The 26,925-nt window shown below is 47.8% G+C and overlaps 1 protein-coding gene across 5 annotated transcripts in view; it reads left to right on the top strand.

Annotated features, from left to right (window-relative positions):
• Nucleotides 1-26,925, top strand: part of LOC137519287 (cytochrome P450 2C8-like) — a 138,088-nt gene that overhangs the window by 75,303 nt on the left and 35,860 nt on the right. For all 5 annotated transcript variants that reach the window (XM_068238229.1, XM_068238230.1, XM_068238227.1 and 2 more), the window contains exon 6: nt 7,969-8,142. In XM_068238229.1, the coding sequence (XP_068094330.1) occupies nt 7,969-8,142 (174 nt within the window). The remainder of the gene's footprint in view (nt 1-7,968; nt 8,143-26,925) is intronic.

Genomic DNA, 26,925 nt, shown 5'->3' with positions numbered 1-26,925 from the left:
TTCCCCGGGACTTTTGGCGTGTATCCCACTCCGCCATGCCCCCCTCCAGGTGTTAGACCCCTTGAAACATCTTTTCCATCACTTTTGTGGCCAGCATAATTTTTTTTTTTTCAAAGTTCGCATCCCCATTGAAGTCTATTGCGGTTCGCGAACTTTAACGCGAACCGAACCTTCCGCGGAAGTTCGCGAACCCGGTTCGCGAACCTAAAATCGGAGGTTCGGCCCAACTCTAGTAGTGGGCAGCACGGTAGTGTAGTGGGCAGCACGGTGGTGTAGTGAGCAACACGGTGGTGTAGTGGGCAGCACGGTAGTGGAGTTGGCCAGCACGGTGGTATAGTGAGCAACACAGTGGTGTAGTGGGCAGCACAGTGGTGTAGTGGGCAGCACGGGGGTGTAGTGGGCAACACAGTGGTGTAGTGGGCAGCACGGTGGTGTAGTGGGCAGCGCAGTGGTGTAGTGGGTAGCACGGTGGTGTAGTGGGCAGCACGGTGGTGTAGTGGGCAGCACTGTGGTGTAGTGGGCAGCACGGTGGTTTAGTGGGCAGCACGGTAGTGTAGTGGGCAGCACGGTGACGTAGTGGGCAGCACGGTGGCATAGTGGGCAGCACGGTGACGTAGTGGGCAGCACGGTGGCATAGTGGGCAGCACGGTGACGTAGTGGGCAGCACGGTGGCATAGTGGGCAGCACGGTGACGTAGTAAGCAGCACGGTGACGTAGTGGGCAGCACGGTGGCATAGTGGGCAGCACGGTGGGATAGTGGGCAGCACAGTGATGTAGTGGGTAGCACAGTGATGTAGTGGGCAGCACAGTTACATAGTGGGCTGCACGCTGGTGTAGTGGGCAGCACGGTGGTGTAGTGGGCAGCACAGCGGTGTAGTAGGTAGAATGGTGGTGTAGTGAGCAGCACGGTGGCATAGTGGGCAGCACGGTGACTTAGTGGGCAGCACGGTGACATAGTGGGCAGCACGGTGACATAGTGGGCAGCACGGTGGTGTAGTGGGCAGCACGGTGGCATAGTGGGCAGCACGGTGGGATAGTGGGCAGCACGGTGATGTAGTGGGCAGCACGGTGGTGTATTGGGCAGCACAGTGGTGTAGTGGGCAGCACGGTGGCATAGTGGGCAGCATGGTGGTGTATTGGGCAGCACAGTGGCGTAGTGGGCAGCACGGTGGCGTAGTGGGCAGCACAGCGGTTTAATAGGCAGCATGGTGGTGTAGTGGGCAGCACGGTGGCATAGTGGGCAGCACGGTGACGTAGTGGGCAGCACGGTGGCGTAGTGGGCAGCACGGTGACATAGTGGGCAGCACGGTGACGTAGTGGGCAGCACGGTGGCATAGTGGGCAGCACGGTGACGTAGTGGGCAGCACGGTGGCGTAGTGGGCAGCACGGTGACATAGTGGGCAGCACGGTGACGTAGTGGGCAGCACGGTGGCATAGTGGGCAGCACGGTGACGTAGTGGGCAGCACGGTGGCATAGTGGGCAGCACGGTGGCATAGTGGGCAGCACGGTGACGTAGTGGGCAGCACGGTGGCATAGTGGGCAGCATGGTGGGATAGTGGGCAGCACAGTGATGTAGTGGGCAGCACAGTGATGTAGTGGGCAGCACGGTGGTGTAGTGGGCAGCACGGTGGTGTAGTGGGCAGCACAGTGACATAGTGGGCAGCACGGCAATGTAGTGGGCAGCACGGTGGTGTATTGGGCAGCACAGTGACATAGTGGGCAGCACGGTGGCATAGTGGGCAGCACGGTGGTGTAGTGGGCAGCACAGTTACATAGTGGGCTGGATGGTGGCCTGGGGGTTAGCAGTCTCGTCTTGCAGCGCTGAGTCCCCGGTTTCAATCCCCTAGCACTATCTGCACATTTGTATGTTCTCCCCGTGTCTGCGTGGGTTTCCTCTGGTCACTCTGGTTTCCTCCCACATCCCCAAAACATACAGATAGGTGAATTGCCACCGCCCTAAATTGTCCCTAGACTATGATACATACAGTACACGACATATGACATTGACTATGGTAGGATTAGATTGTGAGCTCCTCTGAGGGACAAGTGACAAGACAATATACACTTTGTACAGCGCTGAGGAGGATGTAATTATTATTTAGTATTTATAATTTTGTGATCCCCAGGGTGTATGGGCCCTAAGAGTGCATGTCTGTAGGGCTACACGAGGGGCAGCTGCACACAATCTAAGTCCATACATACGTGAATGAAGTGGTGGAACAGCACCATCTTGTGGCCAAACATAAGAATGTCTCAGTTATCATTGTATGGCGGAATAAATGTCTTCTCAGTCACAAAGTCTCAGATGATGATTATTATTGATTTCTAGTGCTTGATTCAGAAAGCCGCATAGCACGGCCGCACTATGCTTCGCGCACGTTTTACCACGCATAAAACTTACCTCGCATTATAGCAAATGTTTGCGTACGTTCATGCGGGACAACATGAGCAAAAGTACACGTTGCACCGTGTGAAGGCATGCAAACATTTGTTATAGCGCGCGTAAAGTTTAATGTGCAGTAAAAGGCATGCAAAGCAGAGCGCGGCCGTGCTATGAGTTAGCACAACTTTCTGAATCAAGGCCATAAAGTGCCAACATATTCTGTGGCGCTGTACAAAGTAAGAAACATAATAATACTGACAATGGTGCCCACCAATATACAAACCACAGACGTTATAATTAGTGATGTCGCTGCTACAGCCACAGGGAGGCGATAGTTACCTCGCTGCAGTTTGGGGGGGGCTGTGCGCGCAATCGCACTGTTACCAGCAACAGGGGGGATTGGCTGCAGGGGACAAAAGTCCTCTCAGCCAATCCGTACATGTCCGCCGAGAATGAACACAGTTTTAGTTCAAAAACAGTGTTCATTCTTAAATAGAGCCATTGCGCTTCCTCCCGCCGCTACTTTCCGCCGCTTTTTGCCGGCGAACGTTAGATTTATGAATGGGAACACATTTTCCATTCATTAATCTCCCTTCTAGGCCACCGTGATCACCGGCATCCATTGATGATCTCCTGTTAGATCCCCCCTGCTCTTCATAAAGCGGCGTTGCTGCTGCGGAAGCGGTGGAGACATCCGCCTGGGGCTATCTCTCCATTCTACTGCCTGTATCAGCGCCATCCAGATAAGTATATTGCCTCTTATTTACTCGTGTCACTTTTCCAGTATAAACTATCACAGTCACAGTTCATTGAGTGTCACTGCCTCACATGCACTTGTTGATATTTTTTGATCATATTGCATCTGAATAATCATTTTTCTAGCTTAATTTTTCTTGCATCATATTGATGGTGTATATATATATATATTGGTTTGCACTGTGTGTTCACATGACATCTGTCACTTGGTACATATACCACCTTTCCTTAGTTATATACTGAACCCGGGTTCAATCACTGGGTGCCATTCCTTTAAGCTATAAGTTACAGATCTGATTATTGGGCGCTCATTATTATATATATATACACTAGCTGATTGCCCGGCGTTGCCCGGGTATGTATTTGGCTGGTGTTGGCTCTGCCCACTTTTTCTAAACCTAACACACAATTACTTAGTGACCAAGTTTGTGAGCTTTGCGGTCCTTGGCATCAGTAATTTGTATTTTCCCAGTGAAATGAAACAAATCGGATTGATTGTTTGTGGCTCCGCCCGTTTTTATGAATTTGAACTCCAGTGACCCAATGACCAACTGTACCAGGTTTGAGGCCTGTGCCATTATCAGTGCAAGAATGGCAGCAATTTTAATATTCCCCTTGAAAATCAACAGTCAAATTTTGATAACGGTTTTTAGGCTCCACCCACTTTTCTGAATACTAATCCCAGTCACCCAGTAACCAGCTATGCTAAGTTTGAGAACCCTGCCATTAACAGTGAAGAAGGGCTGCAGTTTACAATTTCCCAGAAAAATCTGTTGTAGACTCCACCCAGTTTTTGTAACCTTGACACACAGTCACTACTCAATGACCAACTTTGTGAGCTTTCAGGTTCCTGACATCAAAATTGTGCTAATGGAAGCAGTTTATCCAGCAAAGAAATCTGATTGGCTGTTTGTGGCTCCGCCCCTTTAGTGAATTTGAACCCCAGACACTTAACGACCGACTTTAGCAGGTTTGAAGCCTATATTGACAGCAGCTTTAATATTCCCCTTGAAAATCAATAGGTGAATTTTGATTGGCTGTTGTAGGCTCCACCCACTTCCCTGAATATTAATCCCAGTCACTCAGTGACCAACCAAGTGTCAAGTTTGAGAATCCTCCAGTAACAATGTAAGAATGGCTGCAGTTTATATTTCCCCATGTAAAAAGTTAGTTGTTTTTGGCTCCACCCACTTTTTTTCTAACCTTTCCATACAGTCACTCAATGACCAATATTATGAGCTTTGGGGTCCTTGGCATTAATAAGTTGCATTTTCCCATTGGAATTAAACAAATCTGATTGGCTGTTTGTGGCCCTCCCCCTTTTCAGAATTTAAACCCAAGTCTCCCAGTGACTGACTGTAGCAGAGAGACAGCTCAGGGAGACCCAAAGTACTAGGAATGTATAGGGGGATAAAAGGAACCAAAAAGCCCTCCTACTAAAAAAGCAAAGCTTGGTGTAATTGCCTTCTTAAAACAGAAGGAAATTTGCAATAATTCAGCTATAAGTGAACATTTGTGGTTACCCACAATGCACTACTACTAAATATGCAAATTATCCCTTTTCGCCCTTGTTAAGCCAGGCAAGCATCCAGAGCCGCTGGTGTATAGAAAGCCTATAGCTTTAAATTTTACACAGCCATATCAAACCCACATGAAGACAGCCTGTTTTGGACTTTTGGTCCTCATCAGTACATGGCAGGGATTGAAAAGGCTGTATGAGATAGGGCTTGGACCAGTACAACTGAGTAACCAAACAGCTTTGAGGCCTCTGCCATTAAGAGTGTAAGAATGGCAGCAATTATTATTATTATTATTATTATTGATGTATAAAGCGCCAACATATTCCGTGGCGCTGTACAAAGTAAGAAACAAACATGGGGTACATAATAATACAGACAATGGTGTACACCAATATACAAGATACATAATTAGTGACAAAATACAAAGAATGATACAAAATACAAATTATAGAATTGGTAATGACAGTGATAAAATTAACAGGATGAATAAAATGTATAATGGTTACCAAGACACAAAAGGGGGAGAGAGCCCTGCCCTTGCGAGCTTACAATCTAAAGGGAATGGGGGGGGGGGGGACAGGAGGAGGGGTAGTATGCAGCAAATATATAGAGGCGCTGTGTTTTAGGATACCTAGTAGGAGTGCAATTTGGTCTTAGTACAAAGGGAAGTGGCCTAAGGTAGCGCATACGCTTGTTGGAACAAGTGTGTTTTTAGAGAGCGTTTAAAGGTAACAAAGGTTGGCGAGTGACGGATGTGTTGTGGGAGGGGATTCCAGAGGAGGGGTGAAGCGCGTGCGGAGTCTTGTAAACGTGAATGTGAGGAGGTGATTCTAGAGGAGGACAACAGAAGATCATGTGCCGATCTGAGATTGCGATTGGGTTTGTATCTGGAGATTAATGAGGATATGTACCGGGGAGAGAGATTGTGGAGAGCTTTGTAGATTAGGGTTAGGAGTTTGAACTGAATCCTCTGGTTAATTGGCAGCCAGTGAAGAGCTTGGCAAAGAGGGTCGGCAGAGGAAGATCGAGAAGAGAGATGAATGAGACGAGCAGCTGAGTTCAGTACTGACTGGAGCGGGGCCAGTTTGTTAGAAGGTAGTCCACAAAGTAGCACATTGCAGTAGTCCAGACGAGATATTATAAGAGCATGTATTAACATTTTGGTTGTGTCTTGAGTGAGAAAGGGACGGATGCGAGATATGTTTTTGAGTTGGAGATGGCAGGAGCTGGTTATGGAGTGAACATGAGGAATAAAAGAGAGATATGAGTGGAATATTACCCCCAAGCACCGAGCTTTGGGAACTGAAGTTATGGGAGTGTTATTAACATTTATAGTTACTTCAGGCAGGGAGGTGGACAGAGACGGTGGAAAAATTATTAGTTCAGTTTTACTCATATTAAGATTTAGGAAGCAAGAGGACATGAAGGAGGATATAGCAGACAAGCAGTCAGGAACACGTTTAAGGAGGGAGTTAAGGTCTGGGGCAGAGAGGTACAGTTGTGTATCGTCTGCATAGAGGTGGTATTGAAACCCGAATGAGTTGATTAAATCACCAAGACCATGCATGTAGATGGAAAAGAGGTGGGGACCAAGCAATGTAAATATTCCCCTTGAAAATCAATAGGTGAATTTTGATTGGCTGCTGTAGGCTCCACCCACTTTCCTGAATATTAGTCCCAGTCACCCAGTGACCAACTGTGTCAAGTTTGAGAACCCCGCCAATAACAAAATGGCTGAAATCAATCTAACAAATCTGATTGGCTGTTTGTGGCTCCACCCCTTTAGTGAATTGGGACCCCAGTCACCCAATGACTGACTGTATCAGGTTTGAGGCCTCTGCCATTAAGAGTGTAAGAATGGTTGCAGTTTATATTTTCCTATGTAAAAAATGTAGTTGTTGTTACTGCCCACTTTTTCTAACCCTGACATACAGTCACTCAATTACCCAGTTTATGAGCTTTGGGGTCCTAAATATCAATAATTGTTATGTTCTCATTGAAATTAAACAAATCTGATTAGCTGTTTGTGGCTCCACCCCGTTTCTGAATTTGAGCTCATCACCCAGCTCCACCCACCTTTTCTAACCCTACCACACAAACACTCAGGGACCAAGTTTGTGAGCTTTGGGGTCTTTGGCATCAATAATGTGCATATTCCTATAGAAATTAAACCAATCAGATTGGCTGTTTGTGCCTTCACCCCTCTCCAGCATTTGAACCCCAGTCACCCAATGACCAACTGTACCAGGTTTGAGGCATCTGCTATTAACAGTGTAAGAATGGCAGCAATTTAAATATTCCCCTTGAAAATCAATAGGTAAATTTTGATTGGCTGTTGTAGGCTCCACCCACTTTTCCGAATATTAATCCCAGTCACCCAGTGACCAACTGGGCAACGTTTGAGAACCCTGCCAGTAACAGTGTAAGAATGGCTGCAGTTTATATTTTCCTAGTGAACTTTATTTTTGGCTCCGCCCTCTTTTTGTAACTTTGACACACAGTCACTCAATGACCAAGTTTGTGAGCTTTGGGGTCCTGACATCAAAAATGTGTGAATGGAAGCAGTTTATCCACCAAGGAAATCTTCCACGCCCCTTTAGTGAATTGGGACCCCAATCACCCAATGACCGACTGTAGCAAGTTTGAAGCCTCTGCCATTAACAGTGTAAGAATGGCAGCAGTTTAAATATTCCCCTTAAAAATCAATAGGTGCATTTTGATTGGCTGTTGTAGGCTCCACCCACTTTGCTAAATCTTAATCTCATTCACCCAGTGACCAAGTGTGCCAAGTTTGAAAACCCTGCGTGTGTAAGAATGGTTGCAGTTTAAATTTTCCCATTTAAAATGAATGGCTGAAATTTGATTGGCTGTTTTATGCTCCACCCACTTTTCCTGGATTTGTAACCTCAGTCACCAAGTGACCAACTGTGCCATGTGTGGGGACTCTGGCTTGATTACTGTGAGAATGGCAGCCTTTTACATTTTTTCCATTGACATGAATGGGTGTAATCTGATTTGCTGTTTGTAGCTCCGCCCAGGTGTAATAACTGACTTCTCACGCTTTTGTGAATCATGCCCATAGTATACAGGTTATATCAGTTCTGCAAATGGAGCCATAACAATCATTATGAATATATGATATGGTAGCACTCTCTATTGCGAGTAGTGACATCATAGTGACATCATGAAGGAGCTGCCGTACAACGATTGCACGCTGAGGTCTGGCGTTTACCCGATGGCAAGTTTTGCGTGGAACGATTGCAGGAAGAATCTTCTGTGATTTGACGTTTTCTTCTCTCTTTGGACAGCTGGCAAACACGTTCCCGATCCTCCTCAATCTGCCGATTCTGAAGCAGAAGATTTTCAAGGAAAGTCATGACCTGAAACGCTTCATCCAGAAATATATTGAACAACATCACCACACTGTGAGCCCCGGGGCTCCCCGAGATTTCATCGACTATTTCCTCATCAAGATCAAAGAGGTGAGAGAGCAGCCCGAACTCTGCCTGAGAATGTTGGCTATCCAATGTAGATCACCACCAGATCACCACAGATCACCACCAGCACCACTATCCAATGTAGATCACCACCAGATCACCACAGATCACCACCAGCACCACTATCCAATGTAGATCAGGCACCACCAGATCACCACCACCACCACCACTATCCAATGTATATCAGACACCACCAGACCACCACCACTATCCAATGTAGATCACCACCAGATCACCACAGATCACCACCACCACTATCCAATGTATATCACCACCCGATCACCACAGATCATCACCACCACTATCCAATGTAGATCACCACCCGATCACCACAGATCATCACCACCACTATCCAATGTAGATCAGGCACCACCAGATCACCACCACCACTATCCAATGTAGAGCAGGCACCACCAGATCACCACCACCACTATCCAATGTAGATCAGGCACCACCAGATCACCACCACCACTATCCAATGTAGATCACCACCTGATCACCACAGATCATCACCACCACTATCCAATGTAAATCAGGCACCACCAGACCACCACCACTATCCAATGTAGATCACCACCCAATCACCACAGATCACCACTACCACTATCCAATGTAGATTACCTCCCGATCACCACAGATCACCATCACCACTATCCAATGTAGATCACCACCCAATCACCACAGATCACCACTACCACTATCCAATGTAGATTACCTCCCGATCACCACAGATCACCATCACCACTATCCAATGTAGATTACCTCCCGATCACCACAGATCACCATCACCACTATCCAATGTAGATCAGGCACCACCAGATCACCTCCATCACTATCCAATGTAGATCAGGCACCACCAGATCACCACCACCACTATCCAATGTAGATCACCACAGATCACCACCACCACTATCCAATGTAGATTACCACCCGATCACCACAGATCACCACCACCACTATCCAATATAGATCAGGCACCACCAGATCACCACCACTATCCAATGTAGATCAGGCACCACCAGATCACCACCACCACTATCCAATGTAGAGCAGGCACCACCAGATCACCACCACCACTATCCAATGTAGAGCAGGCACCACCAGATCACCACCACTATCCAATGTAGAGCAGGCACCACCAGATCACCACCACCACCACTATCCGATGTAGAGCAGGCACCACCAGATCACCACCACCACACTCCAATGTAGAGCAGGCACCACCAGATCACCACCACCACTATCCAATGTAGAGCAAGCACCACCAGATTACCACCACGATTATCCAATGTAGAGCAGGCACCACCAGATCACCACCACCACCACTATCCAATGTAGATCAGGCACCACCAGATCACCACCACCACTATCCAATGTAGATCAGGCACCACCAGATCACCACCACCACTATCCAATGTAGAGCAAACACCACCAGATCACCACCACCACTATCCGATGTAGAGCAGGCACCACCAGATCACCACCACCACTATCCAATGTAGATCAGGCACCACCAGATCACCACCACCACTATCCAATGTAGAGCAGGCACCACCAGATCACCACCACCACTATCCAATGTAGAGCAGGCACCACCAGATCACCACCACCACTATCCAATGTAGATCAGGCACCACCAGATCACCACCACCACCATCCAATGTAGATCAAGCACCACCAGATCACCACCACCACTATCCAATGTAGAGCAAACACCACTAGATCACCACCACCACTATCCAATGTAGAGCAAACACCACCAGATCACCACCACCACTATCCGATGTAGAGCAGGCACCACCAGATCACCACCACCACTATCCAATGTAGATCAGGCACCACCAGATCACCACCACTATCCAATGTAGAGCAGGCACCACCAGATCACCACCACCACTATCCAATGTAGAGCAAACACCACTAGATCACCACCACTATCCAATGTAGAGCAGGCACCACCAGATCACCACCACCACTATCCAATGTAGAGCAAACACCACCAGATCACCACCACTATCCAATGTAGAGCAGGCACCACCAGATCACCACCACCACTATCCAATGTAGATCAGGCACCACCAGATCACCACCACCACTATCCAATGTAGATCAGGCACCACCAGATCACCACCACTATCCAATGTAGAGCAGGCACCACCAGATCACCACCACCACTATCCAATGTAGAGCAAACACCACCAGATTACCACCACCACTATCCGATGTAGAGCAGGCACCACCAGATCACCACCACCACTATCCAATGTAGAGCAAACACCACCAGATCACCACCACTATCCAATGTAGAGCAGGCACCACCAGATCACCACCACCACTATCCAATGTAGATCAGGCACCACCAGATCACCACCACCACTATCCAATGTAGATCAGGCACCACCAGATCACCACCACCACTATCCAATGTAGATCAGGCACCACCAGATCACCACCACCACTATCCAATGTAGAGCAAACACCACCAGATCACCACCACCACTATCCAATGTAGATCAGGCACCACCAGATCACCACCACCACTATCCAATGTAGATCAGGCACCACCAGATCACCACCACTATCCAATGTAGAGCAGGCACCACCAGATCACCACCACCACTATCCAATGTAGAGCAAACACCACCAGATCACCACCACCACTATCCGATGTAGAGCAGGCACCACCAGATCACCACCACCACTATCCAATGTAGAGCAAACACCACCAGATCACCACCACTATCCAATGTAGAGCAGGCACCACCAGATCATCACCACCACTATCCAATGTAGAGCAGGCACCACCAGATCACCACCACCACTATCCAATGTAGATCAGGCACCACCAGATCACCACCACCACTATCCAATGTAGAGCAAACACCACCAGATCACCACCACCACTATCCAATGTAGATCAGGCACCACCAGATCACCACCACCACTGTCCAATGTAGAGCAGGCACCACCAGATCACCACCACCACTATCCAATGTAGAGCAGGCACCACCAGATCACCACCACTATCCAATGTAGAGCAGGCACCACCAGATCACCACCACCACTATTTAATGTAGAGCAGGCACCACCAGATCACCACCACCACTATCCAATGTAGAGCAGGCACCACCAGATTACCACCACCACTATCCAATGTAGAGCAGGCACCACCAGATCACCACCACCACTATCCAATGTAGAGCAGGTACCACCAGATCACCACCACCACTATCCAATGTAGATCAGGCACCACCAGATCACCACCACCACTATCCAATGTAGAGCAGGCACCACCAGATCACCACCACCACTATCCAATGTAGATCAGGCACCACCAGATCACCACCACTATCCAATGTAGAGCAGGCACCACCAGATCACCACCACCACTATCCAATGTAGAGCAAACACCACCAGATCACCACCACCACTATCCGATGTAGAGCAGGCACCACCAGATCACCACCACCACTATCCAATGTAGAGCAAACACCACCAGATCACCACCACTATCCAATGTAGAGCAGGCACCACCAGATCATCACCACCACTATCCAATGTAGAGCAGGCACCACCAGATCACCACCACCACTATCCAATGTAGATCAGGCACCACCAGATCACCACCACCACTATCCAATGTAGAGCAAACACCACCAGATCACCACCACCACTATCCAATGTAGATCAGGCACCACCAGATCACCACCACCACTGTCCAATGTAGAGCAGGCACCACCAGATCACCACCACCACTATCCAATGTAGAGCAGGCACCACCAGATCACCACCACCACTATCCAATGTAGAGCAGGCACCACCAGATCACCACCACTATCCAATGTAGAGCAGGCACCACCAGATCACCACCACCACTATTTAATGTAGAGCAGGCACCACCAGATCACCACCACCACTATCCAATGTAGAGCAGGCACCACCAGATTACCACCACCACTATCCAATGTAGAGCAAACACCACCAGATCACCACCACTATCCAATGTAGAGCAGGCACCACCAGATTACCACCACCACTATCCAATGTAGAGCAGGCACCACCAGATCACCACCACCACTATCCAATGTAGAGCAGGTACCACCAGATCACCACCACCACTATCCAATGTAGATCAGGTAGTGTTGCTCGGATACCCCCGATTCGAATAAATCCGGTCACTGCAGTCCCAAAATCTGGATAAGCCGTGATTGTGAGCCAGATTTGGAACTGATTGACAAATTTGACTTGGATTTTTCATACGTCAAGGTGTACAGAGGCGCCGAAAGAGTAAAAATGGCTAAAAAGTTAAAATGTTTTGGTCGCGGTGGTGGACCGGCCGACCATCAACGGACAACAAGGCTGTTGTTTTTCAATAAATATATACAAAATTTATTTAGAAAGCTCCCAGCAAATAGTCGCAACGCGTTTCACGGGTAGCAACCCGCTTCTTCAGGCAATAGGGGGCAGGAGCAACAACACTGAAAAGGACAGAGATACATAGCTAGCATCAGCATATATACTGTGTGTGTTACATAGTACAGAATTAGTAAGTTATATATACACATAGTTTTTCTGGTAAGAATAGTGTTAATAAATATATATTATCACTGACAAGTCATAAAACATAGTTACACTTGTGTAAAACATTGCTTGTTGCAGAGTGTGTGTCCATGATGTGGGGACGTTTGGGTTAGTAACTGTGTGTAATTCCCATGGGAAGAATCTATTTGTGGGCTGTGCTGGCTTAGTAGCAATTAGTGCTGCTTATTAATGGAGTGATGGTTACATGTAGTAGAGAGCGTGGTGGAGTGAGAAGGATACAACGACATGATAGTGCTATATTGTTGCCTGGATGGGGGGAAGTATACACTTACCAGCGTCAAGTCTGGATAAAGCTTGGCACCTCTGTGTCAGTAGATCGTGTGTGTTGGGTTTATGAGGGGAATATGGGCGGTGCCGAGGGACGTGAGGGGGGTGTGGCGATGTAAGGGACAGGATTAGGCCGCCTTTGTTGATTGGCCAATGCGGAGGGGGTGGGCAGGGCCTCTCAGCGGCCGTGATGCGCGCGCTGGGTCTCATGAGTTCCAGTGATCTGCGCGGGGGATTATGGGGCGAGTGCGACGTGGCGCTGTGCGAGTGCGCATGTGCGCGCTACGTCACAGTACTGTGGAGTGTGTGGAACGCATCACACACTTCCGCACTTCAGCTTGGCCAGTCGGGGGAAGGGGAGGGGAGGAGAGAGGAGGCGTGTTACCCATATAGGCTTCAGTATACAGGCTATGTATACTATTTTAGATCTCCAAGTGGTATAATAGTTTTTTCTGAAGGAAAGACTTAATCTCCGTTCCCCCTATATTTGTTTTATTCCGTGTAGCTTTGTTAATATTTTAGTTATACTCAATATAGAGCGCTGCTGCCCTCCAGTGGTCAATAAAAAAAACACACCTCTTGCAATATCGTATACAATTAGGGGATGCATATGCAACTACATTGTGAGAGAATGTTTAAGCCAGACATTGTTAATAATAAAAAACACTTATCCTCTAAAACTTGATATAACCCTGTCTGCTTTTGGGTGATTTTCAGGATCATAATTGACTTAGAACAAACATAAAATAACATAAAAAACATAAAAACAGACATAAAATACAGACATAAAATACAGACATAAAAATCCGGTACAATTTGACATTAAAAAGTCTTGTGATTATTTATTAAAAGGAGAGGACGAATAAAATCTGAGACGAAATCTGTAATGAGATGATATATTAATAGATTTTCTCCAGCTGCTCGTTAAAGAGAACCAGAGATGAAGCACCCTCTTGTATTTTACCTTATACATCAGTGGGAACATGACAGTAAACACCTAATCTGCCCTTTGTTTCATTGTTCTCTGTGTAATCTGACTGTTATCACGTCTGATAAGAATCCCCGACTGAGAAGTCAGGCTGCTCTGTCTAGCTTTGCTACAGAAAGATTATAGCTAAGTCTGTCTTCTGTGGTGTTATTTCAAGCCCAAGCCTGCCCCCTTGTGGCTTTGCTATAATGACTCAGCTATAATCATTCCCAGCAAAGCCAGATTTAATTGCTCAGTCTGGGATTCTTGTGACTGCTGTTAACAGACACTTTTAGCAGTGAGGAGGAAACAGAGAGCATGGTAAGTGTTTTCTCTAATGTTCTTACTGATATATATGGTAAAATACACAAGGGTGCTTCCTCTCTGGTTCCCTTTAAGGCCACCTGGAGTGAGCGATTTTAGGATTTGGATCCAGTACATCTCACGTGCTTTTAGAAGCTCAAACGAGTTGAATCGGTTTTGTGGAATTGTATCAATGAGTGTGATGTGGAATAATTCCGGGTTACTGTCGTGGTGGGTGGTGAAGTGTCGCGATACGCTGTGCAGGGGGTATTTTTTGATTATATTCCTTTTATGTTGTCCAATTCTTGATCTTGCGGGTTGAGTGGTCCTACCCACATATTGGAGCTGGCATGGGCATGTGATGATATAAATTACATATTTTGACTCACAGTTGAGGTGGTATTTGATTTGGTGCTCTGTTTTGGTGACCTGGGAATGAAATGTCGTGGCCCGGTGGACAAAGCTGCAGGCCAGGCATTTTTTGTGATTACATGGGGCTGATCCTGTGGGGGAATCTATTGGGGTCGGGGTGGGGTCTTCCTGAGGTGTGCGTAGCCTACTAGGAGCCAGTAGACCGCGCAAGTTGGGGGCACGCCTGTACGTGACCGCTGGTTTTGGAGTCAGGATAGGGCGGAGGTGGGGATCCTGAAGTAGGATTTCCCACCTTTTGTTGAGTATATTACGGATGGATGAGTGTTGGGCGCTGTATTTTGTGATGAACCGGGGTATGTCATTAATCTGGGAATTGTTGGTGGGGGATGGGGGATTCTGCATTCTGGCTTTATGTTGTGCGTCTCTTAGTAGTTTTTTGGGGTATTTGCGGTCTATGAATTTTTTGGTTAAGATTTTGGATTGGGTATTGTATGTCTGTGTCTCTGTGCAGTTGCGGTATATCCTTCTGTATTGGCTGTACGGGGTGTATACATTACATAGCTTTCACCATCGACCCTGGACCAGAAACACCCCGTACAGCCAATACAGAAGGATATACCGCAACTGCACAGAGACACAGACATACAATACCCAATCCAAAATCTTAACCAAAAAATTCATAGACCGCAAATACCCCAAAAAACTACTAAGAGACGCACAACATAAAGCCAGAATGCAGAATCCCCCACTTCCCACCAACAATTCCCAGACTAACGACATACCCCGGTTCATCACAAAATACAGCGCCCAACACTCATCCATCCGTAATATACTCAACAAAAGGTGGGAAATCCTACTTCAGGATCCCCACCTCCGCCCTATCCTGACTCCAAAACCAGCGGTCACGTACAGGCGTGCCCCCAACTTGCGCGGTCTACTGGCTCCTAGTAGGCTACGCACACCTCAGGAAGACCCCACCCCGACCCCAATAGATTCCCCCACAGGATCAGCCCCATGTAATCACAAAAAATGCCTGGCCTGCAGCTTTGTCCACCGGGCCACGACATTTCATTCCCAGGTCACCAAAACAGAGCACCAAATCAAATACCACCTCAACTGTGAGTCAAAATATGTAATTTATATCATCACATGCCCATGCCAGCTCCAATATGTGGGTAGGACCACTCAACCCGCAAGATCAAGAATTGGACAACATAAAAGGAATATAATCAAAAAATACCCCCTGCACAGCGTATCGCGACACTTCACCACCCACCACGACAGTAACCCGGAATTATTCCACATCACACTCATTGATACAATTCCACAAAACCGATTCAACTCGTTTGAGCTTCTAAAAGCACGTGAGATGTACTGGATCCAAATCCTAAAATCGCTCACTCCAGGTGGCCTTAAAGGGAACCAGAGAGGAAGCACCCTTGTGTATTTTACCATGTATATCAGTAAGAACATTAGAGAAAACACTTACCATGCTCTCTGTTTCCTCCTCACTGCTAAAAGTGTCTGTTAACAGCAGTCACAAGAATCCGAGACTGAGCAATTAAATCTGGCTTTGCTGGGAATGATTATAGCTGAGTCATTATAGCAAAGCCACAAGGGGGCAGGCTTGGGCTTGAAATAACACCACAGAAGACAGACTTAGCTATAATCTTTCTGTAGCAAAGCTAGACGGAGCAGCCTGACTTCTCAGTCGGGGATTCTTATCAGACGTGATAACAGTCAGATTACACAGAGAACAATGAAACAAAGGGCAGATTAGGTGTTTACTGTCATGTTCCCACTGATGTATAAGGTAAAATACAAGAGGGTGCTTCATCTCTGGTTCTCTTTAACGAGCAGCTGGAGAAAATCTATTAATATATCATCTCATTACAGATTTCGTCTCAGATTTTATTCGTCCTCTCCTTTTAATAAATAATCACAAGACTTTTTAATGTCAAATTGTACCGGATTTTTATGTCTGTATTTTATGTCTGTATTTTATGTCTGTTTTTATGTTTTTTATGTTATTTTATGTTTGTTCTAAGTCAATTATGATCCTGAAAATCACCCAAAAGCAGACAGGGTTATATCAAGTTTTAGAGGATAAGTGTTTTTTATTATTAACAATGTCTGGCTTAAACATTCTCTCACAATGTAGTTGCATATGCATCCCCTAATTGTATACGATATTGCAAGAGGTGTGTTTTTTTATTGACCACTGGAGGGCAGCAGCGCTCTATATTGAGTATAACTAAAATATTAACAAAGCTACACGGAATAAAACAAATATAGGGGGAACGGAGATTAAGTCTTTCCTTCAGAAAAAACTATTATACCACTTGGAGATCTAAAATAGTATACATAGCCTGTATACTGAAGCCTATATGGGTAACACGCCTCCTCTCTCCTCCCCTCCCCTTCCCCCGACTGGCCAAGCTGAAGTGCGGAAGTGTGTGATGCGTTCCACACACTCCACAGTACTGTGACGTAGCGCGCACATGCGCACTCGCACAGCGCCACGTCGCACTCGCCCCATAATCCCCCGCGCAGATCACTGGAACTCATGAGACCCAGCGCGCGCATCACGGCCGCTGAGAGGCCCTGCCCACCCCCTCCGCATTGGCCAATCAACAAAGGCGGCCTAATCCTGTCCCTTACATCGCCACACCCCCCTCACGTCCCTCGGCACCGCCCATATTCCCCTCATAAACCCAACACACACGATCTACTGACACAGAGGTGCCAAGCTTTATCCAGACTTGACGCTGGTAAGTGTATACTTCCCCCCATCCAGGCAACAATATAGCACTATCATGTCGTTGTATCCTTCTCACTCCACCACGCTCTCTACTACATGTAACCATCACTCCATTAATAAGCAGCACTAATTGCTACTAAGCCAGCACAGCCCACAAATAGATTCTTCCCATGGGAATTACACACAGTTACTAACCCAAACGTCCCCACATCATGGACACACACTCTGCAACAAGCAATGTTTTACACAAGTGTAACTATGTTTTATGACTTGTCAGTGATAATATATATTTATTAACACTATTCTTACCAGAAAAACTATGTGTATATATAACTTACTAATTCTGTACTATGTAACACACACAGTATATATGCTGATGCTAGCTATGTATCTCTGTCCTTTTCAGTGTTGTTGCTCCTGCCCCCTATTGCCTGAAGAAGCGGGTTGCTACCCGTGAAACGCGTTGCGACTATTTGCTGGGAGCTTTCTAAATAAATTTTGTATATATTTATTGAAAAACAACAGCCTTGTTGTCCGTTGATGGTCGGCCGGTCCACCACCGCGACCAAAACATTTTAACTTTTTAGCCATTTTTACTCTTTCGGCGCCTCTGTACACCTTGACGTATCCAGAAGTCCACCCTTGGTGGAAGGGTGTTCTGCCCTACAATTCTTCTATCCACAGAGAGCGACGTTTTTACTCCTGAGTGGGGACAGGCTTGTTCTCCCCACCTGCATTTTCAGTGGTTGCGCTTGTGGCAACCCTGACTTGTGAGTATATTATTTACTTTCATCATTCTCATCCCCCACTAATACATACTACACTATATTGGGCTCTCGGTCTTCTATCTTTTGACTTGGATTTTATCTGTGATTGCCTGTAAATCCGTGATCACGGGTTTGTTATCTGGATTTGACTTTAACGTTAATAGCACAGCCCCCATACATGCCCCAATCCACATTATGGATTATAACGGTGATCAGTGGATACAACTTACAGAAAAAAAAAGATTTTTCAAAAAGACCTTATAGTTTTTTGAGAAAATTGAGTTTAAAGTTTCCAATGAAAAAGTATTGGTGATTAAATCGTGCCAAAACCCGCCGACTGTAGTGGTTAATACTTTATATCATGTGAGGAGGCTCTGCTAATAACCGCTAAATACGCCGTTTTTTCAGCTTATAATCACGGCTATTTTTTCTGGGCCGAATACGCAAAATAACGGCTGCATCCGTGATTGAATTCCGTGATCGATTCCCGATCACAGATTCGCATCACGATGTCAGATGGGGCCTGATTCACAAAGCGGTGCTAACAGTTAGCACGCCAGTGAAAAGCCCTTTATCATGCCTAAACTCAGTTTAGGCATGATAAGAAGAAACTCGCGCAAATTTTCCGCGCGCAAAGTATTGTGCGCGCAATTGCGCGGCGCACGGTGCAGCACGCGCGATACGCCCATTAAACCCTATGGGCGCTGCGCGCGGAGTTGCGCGATTGCGCACGCAAAACTTTTCGCGCGGGACTTTGCGCGCGATAAAGAGCACAAATCGGTGCTACCTCAGCGGTGCAAAGCTTATCATGCCTAAAGTCTTTTAGGCGTGATAACTGAGTTATCACCGCTTTGTGAATCAGGCCCATAGTGAAAAAATGCTCATGAAACCTGGCTATGGCATGATCACGGATTGTATCTGAGCAACGCTAAGATCAGGCACCACAGATCACCCTCACCACTATCCAATGTAGATCACAACCAGATCACCACAGATCCACCAGCACTATCCAATATAGAACCCAACCAGATCACCACAGATCCACCAGCACTATCCAATATAGATCACCAGAGATCACCACCACTATCCAATGTAGATCACAACCAGATCACCACAGATCACCACCACCAGTATCCAATGTAGATCACCACCAGATCACCACAGATCACCGGCACTATCCAGCGTAGATCACCACCAGATCACCAGTGATCACCAGCACTATCCAATGTAGATTACCACCAGATCACCAGCAATATCCAATGTAGATCACCACCAGATCATCACAGATCACCACCACTATCCAGTGAAGATCAGGCACCACCAGATCACCACTAGAGATGTAGCGAACGGTTCGCCGGCAAACGGTTCCAGGCAAACAACGGGTGGTTAGCCTTCGCTGGCAAAGGCGAACTTTCTCGGAAGTTCGATTCGCCCCATAATGCACATGGAGGGTCAACTTTGACCCACTGCATCACAGTCAGCAGGCACATTGTAGCCAATCCGGCTACACTCAGCCCTGGAGCCCCACCCACCCCCTATATAAGGCAGGGTCCGCCGGCCATTAGACTCACTCGTCTGCCTGCTATTAGACAGACTAGGGTGAGCTGCTGCAGAATTGTTCTCCTACGGAAAGATTAGTTAGGCTCTTGGCTTCTTAGCTGCTCCTGGCTGATTATTATTGCTTTAATAGCACCCCTCAACAGCTCTTTTCAGAGCTAATCCTGTTCTTTGAAAAAAAAAATTCTGTGTTTTAAACTGACACTTTTGTTGCATGCACAGCCTTGCTAATTCATACTGTGTGTGCCACTGCCAGCAGCCCAGCACATGATTCAGTGACTGACTGCCTGTGTGTGTGACAGCCTGACAGGGAGCTGCACATTGTACTACCCAGTACTGCATATACCCAGTACCTGTTGTGGTTAGTTAACCCACCTCATCACTGCATATACCTACCTACCTTTGTGTTGAGTGAACCACCTTACTGCATGTAACTACCTTTTGTGTTGAGTGAACCCAGCTCACTGCATCTAACTACCTTTACTGTTCAGTGAACCCACCTCACTGCATCTAACTACCTTTTGTGTTGAGTGAACCCAGCTCACTGCATCTAACTACCTTTACTGTTGAGTGAACCCACCTCACTGCATCTAACTACCTTTTGGGCTTGATTCACAAAGCGGTGCAAAGTGTTTGCACGCCTGTGAAAAGCCCTTTATCACGCCTAAACTCAGTTTAGGCGTGATAAGAAGAAACTCGCGCGATCTCACGCGCGCAAAGTTTTGCATGCGTAGCGCACCGCGCTGCGCGCGCAGTGTACCGTGCTTCGCGCGCAGCGTCCATTGAGCCCTATGGGACTTTGCGTGCGCAGCGCGGTGCGCTACGCGCGCAAAACTTTGCGCGCGGAAGCTTCGCGCGAAGAGCAGCACAAATCGGTGATAACTCAGCTTTGCACGGCTTATCACGCCTAAAGTCTTTTAGGCGTGATAACTGAGTTATCACCGCTTTGTGAATCAGGGCCTTTGTGTTGAGTGAACCCACCTCACTGCATCTAACTACCTTTTGTGTTGAGTGAACCCACCTCACTGCATCTAACTACCTTTTGTGTAGAGTGAACCCACCTCACTGCATATAACTACCTTTACTGTTCAGTGAACCCACCTCACTGCATCTAACTACCTTTTGTGTTGAGTGAACCCAGCTCACTGCATATAACTACTTTTACTGTTGAGTGAACCCACCTCACTGCATATAACTACCTTTACTGTTCAGTGAACCCACCTCACTGCATCTAACTACCTTTTGTGTTGAGTGAACCCAGCTCACTGCATATAACTACCTTTACTGTTCAGTGAACCCACCTCACTGCATCTAACTACCTTTTGTGTAGAGTGAACCCACCTCACTGCATCTAACTACCTTTTGTGTTGAGTGAACCCACCTCACTGCATCTAACTACCTTTTGTAACGATTGGTGTCAGCACGCAGAGAGTATCTGATTATTGATGATCTGCAGAATCACCAATAATACAAGTATGACTAACCTCTGGACACCTAACAAAGTGTAAGTGTTTGGGTGCAACAGTAACTTTTAATAGTTTGACGAGACCTCACCAGAGGGGCTGTTGAGGTACTATCAGTACACTATGCGTGCACTAGCGTTCAAGCTCCAGCAGGCTGGAGAGTACAATAATGAAGGGGCTGAATCTCCCGGGGAGTAGGTGACTCAGATTGTACTGGAGCCTAGGAGAGACAATACTACTACAATGACAGATACTCTATAAGAGCAGGTAATTGGGGCTGTACTACAGCTTAACAGAACTGTTCCATCAGAGGAGCTGGTGTAACTAGTACCTCACCAGTGGCGAGGGCCCACAGGTGAGTAGAATGGTCAGGCAGGCAAGGTTCGGCAACAGAGAGGTAAGTATTGGTATAGAATCATGAGACAAGAGAGTAATCAGTAATCAGGCCGAGGTTCAGCAACAGGTAGGCAGATGGGCAGAAGTACAGGATCAGAAAACAGATTCTAAGTCAGAGTGCTAGCCAGAGTCGTACACAGGAGATCAATACAATAACAATATCCTAGCCTGGGTGTGAAATCCTTGGCAACAACACCCCGGAACTAGTCTAAACAATAACAAGACTGCAATTCCTATGCTTGGTGTGAAATCCGTAGCATCAACACCAGGGAACTACCTAAGGTCTGTGCGCTAACACGCTAGTATTCACGACAACAGACAAGGCAACAATGAACCCGGAGGCTTATGAAGCAGAGGAGATCCCACCGGCACGCTCCTCCGCATCAGCCAATCCTGGGCTCCGTGGGACTCCTCTGACATCAGCCGACCAGCAGGTCAGCTGACGGGCTTCCTCCCGGCATAAAGGTCCCGTCTGTGTGCGCGCCTGCGCGCTAAGACGAGCTCCTGGCTGACAGAACGTTCCGTCCTCGACGTCCTGGACGCCGAGCGGACGGATGAGCGCATGGAGGCAGTTGCGGCGGCGGTGCTGTTCGCCGCAGCTGCCTCGGATATTACACCTTTACTGTTCAGTGAACCCACCTCACTGCATCTAACTACCTTTTGTGTTCAGTGAACCCACCTCACTGCATATAACTACCTTTACTGTTCAGTGAACCCAACTTACTGCATATAACTACCTTTACTGTTCAGTGAACCCACCTCACTTCATATACCTCGCAACCCCCGAGATGGACAAAATGGACAAAGCAGGTAGAGGAAGACTCAGAGGAAGGCCACCTGGCAGGTCTGTGCGAGGTCGTGTAGATGTGATTTCGTGTGGCCCTGGCCCAAAGTACAGTGCTCAGAAGAAGGCACGTCCCATCACTTCCCAAGATTGTCAGGACGTGGTTGATTATTTAGCAACACAGAACACCTCATCTCCCGCAGCCACCAGCGCTAGTACAAGCACTTCATCCGCTGCATTTGACACTTCGCAGGAGTTATTTGGTGGTGAAATCACTGATTCACAGCCAATAAGATGAAGGCTCAGGTACACCACCTCATAGTTAGGTGGCGATAGTATGGACGTAACGTGTGAGGAGGGGGATGATGAACCACCTGATGTTTGTGCAGTTGTGGAGGTATCTGAGGAAAGCGAAGCTGGGCAGGAGGATTATGATGACGATTATACGGATGCGTGGTATGTTCCCAATAGAGGAGATGACCAGCGGGACAGTTCAGAGGGGGAGTCAGAGAGGAGTAGGAGGAGATGACTCCATGATAGAAGTAGAGGGAGCTCGTCCTCAGAAACAGCTGGGGGCAGTGTCCGGCGCCATGTATCACCAGCTATGGCCAGACAGCCAACATGCCCTTCAACGTCAGCTGCTGATGCCACCGTAGCGCCATCACCCCAGGGGGGGTTCAGCGGTTTGGACATTTTTTAACATGTGTGTCTCAGATCGGAGCAAAGCCATCTGTTGTCTCTGCCAGCAAAAATTGAGCCGTGGAAAGGCCAACTCTTACGTAGGGACAAGTGCCTTACGAAGGCACCTGGAGAAAAGGCACAAACAGCTATGGGAAGAACACCTGAGGAAAAGCAGCACCCAAAAGACAAGTCACCCTCCTTCTCCTCTTCCTACTTCTGGTGCATCATCTTCTTCAGCCGCTTTCTACCTTGCACCTTCACAGCCACCCTCCTCCACACCGACTCTGCCCTTGAGCGGTTCCTTCTCCTCTGCCCACAGCAGTAGCCAGCTGTCCGTGAAGGAAGTATTTGAGTGTAAGAAGCAAATGTCTGCCAGTCACCCTCTTGCCCGGCGTCTGACAGCTGGTGTGGCCTATTAGCTCGCTAGCTATTACCATACCAGCTGGTGGAGTCAGAGGCTTTCCGTAAATTTGTGGCCATTGGTACACAGCAGTGGAAGATACCAGGCCGAAATTATTTTTCACAAAAGGCCATACCCAAACTGTACCGTGCAGTTGAGAGGCAAGTGGTGTCATCTATTGCGAAGAGCGTTGGGGCAAGGGTCCACCTGACCACGTATGCCTGGTCTGCCGAGCATGGGCAAGGCCGCTACATTACGTACACAGCCCATTGGGTCAACCTGGTGACCGATGGCAGCAAGCAGGGAGTACGTGGCTGCGCAGCGGATCAACTTGTGACACCTCCATGGCTTGCAGGCAGGCCTCCTGCCACCTCCTCTCCACCTGCTACATCCTTTTCGCTGTCGTCATCCTCCTCCTTGGCTGGTGCCGCGGTCTCCTATCCAGCTACACAGCCCCAGCACCCCAGGGCCTATGCTGCATGCCAGGTACGACGGTGTCACGCCATCTTAGACATGTCTTGCCTCAAAGCGGAGAGTCACACTGGAGCAGCTCTCCTGGCTGCTCTTAACAAACAGGTGGAGCAATGGCTGACCCCGCACCAGCTGGAGATCGGCAACGTGGTGTGTGACAATGGCAGCAATCTCATTTCCGCGTTGAATTTGCACCAGAAATTTAGGGGCGGCTCAGTGAGGGGCAGTAAAGCTGCTCTATGCAGCCATCCCTATCTACAAGGACAGCTTTAACCTTTGAACTCTCTTTCCTGTATTTGTGTCGTCCCTGCAAGACCTGTAAGCTCTATCCTGCAGGTACACATCAGCCTAACTCTCATGGTGACACAATGGGCTTGATTCACAAAAGAGTGCTAACTGTTAGCACGGCCGTTTTCGCGCGAATTTTCGCATTGCGCGCGATCGCAATATCGATTTCTGCCCCCCCCCCCCCGGGTGAAGGAATAAGTATCGGCAGCTTACCTCCGCAGTGCGCCCGCAATGACTGCAGACGTCCGTCTTCAGAGCACTTCTCGCTCTAGTGACCGGCTTGAACTGATGACGCGCAGTTCAAAGCCGGCCACTAGAGCGAGAAGTGCCCTGAAGACGGACGTCTGCAGTCATCGCGGGCGCACTGCGGAGGTAAGCTGCCGATACTTATTCCTTCCCCCGGGAGGGCCAGATACAGAGGGGGGAGGCAGAGGAGGCTAGCGGGGGGTAGCGCGATGATATAGGATCAGCGCAGGAGCCTGCCAAAGGTAAGTTGACGCTGCTATTGACATTTTCATCTGGAGGGGCCAGGAGACTCGGGCAGGCATAGGGAAAGCAGGCAGGGAATCCCCAACATGGCGGCGGGTCGGCGGTTCGGAACGGCGGGCGTTATTAAGTTGGGGATTCCCTGCCTTTGCCGTATAAGACGCAGGGACTTTTTCTCCCCATTTTTGGGGGAGAAAAAGTGCGTCTTATACGGCGAAAAATACAGTATACGCATATTACTAAAATAGCTATTGTCTGTGACATCCAATGATGGAAAGTAAGGGGAATTCTCATTGGGGCACACAGAGCTAACAACCATACAGACAGTATAGTTGGCCTTGGGCGGTAAAAAGTACAAATCCGGCCCTGGCCGGCTATTTGAGTGTCTCGGGTGGGGGTGGCACACAAAAGATAATAAGGTCGTTGCTTCATTGTGGTCAGACCAAATTTGATCAGCTGGACAGTCACTGTTGTTCTATCATTGAGCTACCTCAGCCAGGCGACCATATGGGCTTGAAAACCGCCACGGCCTACACTCTCACCACAGTGCGCACCAGTCCAGCATGGCCGTCACTACGCAAACAGCTGCTTGCGGTGCGTTACACAGTGAGTTTGGTGTGTCAGTGTGAAGCAGTACTCTAATTACACTCCCTGATTGATGTATACACATGCAAGATGTTTGAAAGCACTTTAGGCCTGCAATTTAGCATTCAATGGGCTTGATTCACAAAGTGGTGCAAACTGTTTACCACCCGCGCAAAAGTCCGCGAACGCCACTTCACGTGCTAACTGTTTAGCACGCCCATGCTAAACAGTTTGCACCGCTTTGTGAATCAAGCCCAATGTGATTTCTGCCCTTAAAACGCTGCTTTGCGTCAAATCCAGATTTTTCCCCGGGACTTTTGGCGTGTATCCCACTCCGCCATGCCCCCCTCCAGGTGTTAGAACCCCTGAAGCATCTTTTCCATCACTTTTGTGGCCAGCATAAATTTTTTATTTTTCAAGTTCGCCTCCCCATTGAAGTCTATTGCGGTTCGCGAACTTTTGCACGAACCGAACCTTCCGCGGAAGTTTGCGACATCTCTAATCACCACAGATGAACACCAGCACTATCCAGTGTAGATCACCACAGATGAACACCAGCACTATCCAGTGTAGATCACCACAGATGAACACCAGCAGTATCCAGTGTAGATCACCACCAGATCACCACAGATCACCAGCACTATCCAGTGTAGATCACCACAGATGAACACCAGCAGTATCCAGTGTAGATCACCACCAGATCACCACAGATCACCAGCACTATCCAGTGTAGATCACCACCAGATCACCACAGATCACCAGCACTATCCAGTGTAGATCACCACCAGTTCACCACAGATCACCAGCACTATCCAGTGTAGATCACCACCAGATCACCAGCACTATCCAGTGTAGATCACCACCAGATCATCACAGATCACCAGCACTATCCAATGTAGATCACCACCAGATCACCAGCACTATCCAGTGTAGATCACCACAGATGAACACCAGCAGTATCCAGTGTAGATCACCACCAGATCACCACAGATCACCAGCACTATCCAGTGTAGATCACCACAGATGAACACCAGCAGTATCCAGTGTAGATCACCACCAGATCACCACAGATCACCAGCACTATCCAGTGTAGATCACCACCAGATCACCACAGATCACCAGCACTATCCAGTGTAGATCATCACCAGATCACCACAGATCACCAGCAGTATCCAGTGTAGATCACCACCAGATCACCACAGATCACCAGCACTATCCAGTGTAGATCACCACCAGTTCACCACAGATCACCAGCACTATCCAGTGTAGATCACCACCAGATCACCAGCACTATCCAGTGTAGATCACCACCAGATCATCACAGATCACCAGCACTATCCAATGTAGATCACCACCAGATCACCAGCACTATCCAGTGTAGATCACCACCAGATCACCACAGATCACCAGCACTATCCAATGTAGATCACCACCAGATCACCAGCACTATCCAGTGTAGATCACCACCAGATCACCACCAGATCACCAGCACTATCCAGTGTAGATCACCACCAGATCACCACAGATCACCAGCACTATCCAGTGTAGATCACCACCAGATCACCACAGATCACCAGCACTATCCAGTGTAGATCACCACCAGATCACCACAGATCAC

This window comes from Hyperolius riggenbachi, chromosome 5 (genome assembly GCF_040937935.1).
Source record: "Hyperolius riggenbachi isolate aHypRig1 chromosome 5, aHypRig1.pri, whole genome shotgun sequence".
Taxonomy (NCBI): domain Eukaryota; kingdom Metazoa; phylum Chordata; class Amphibia; order Anura; family Hyperoliidae; genus Hyperolius; species Hyperolius riggenbachi.
The sequence above is the reverse complement of the archived record's forward strand: the minus strand, read 5'-3'. Positions and strand labels throughout refer to the sequence as shown.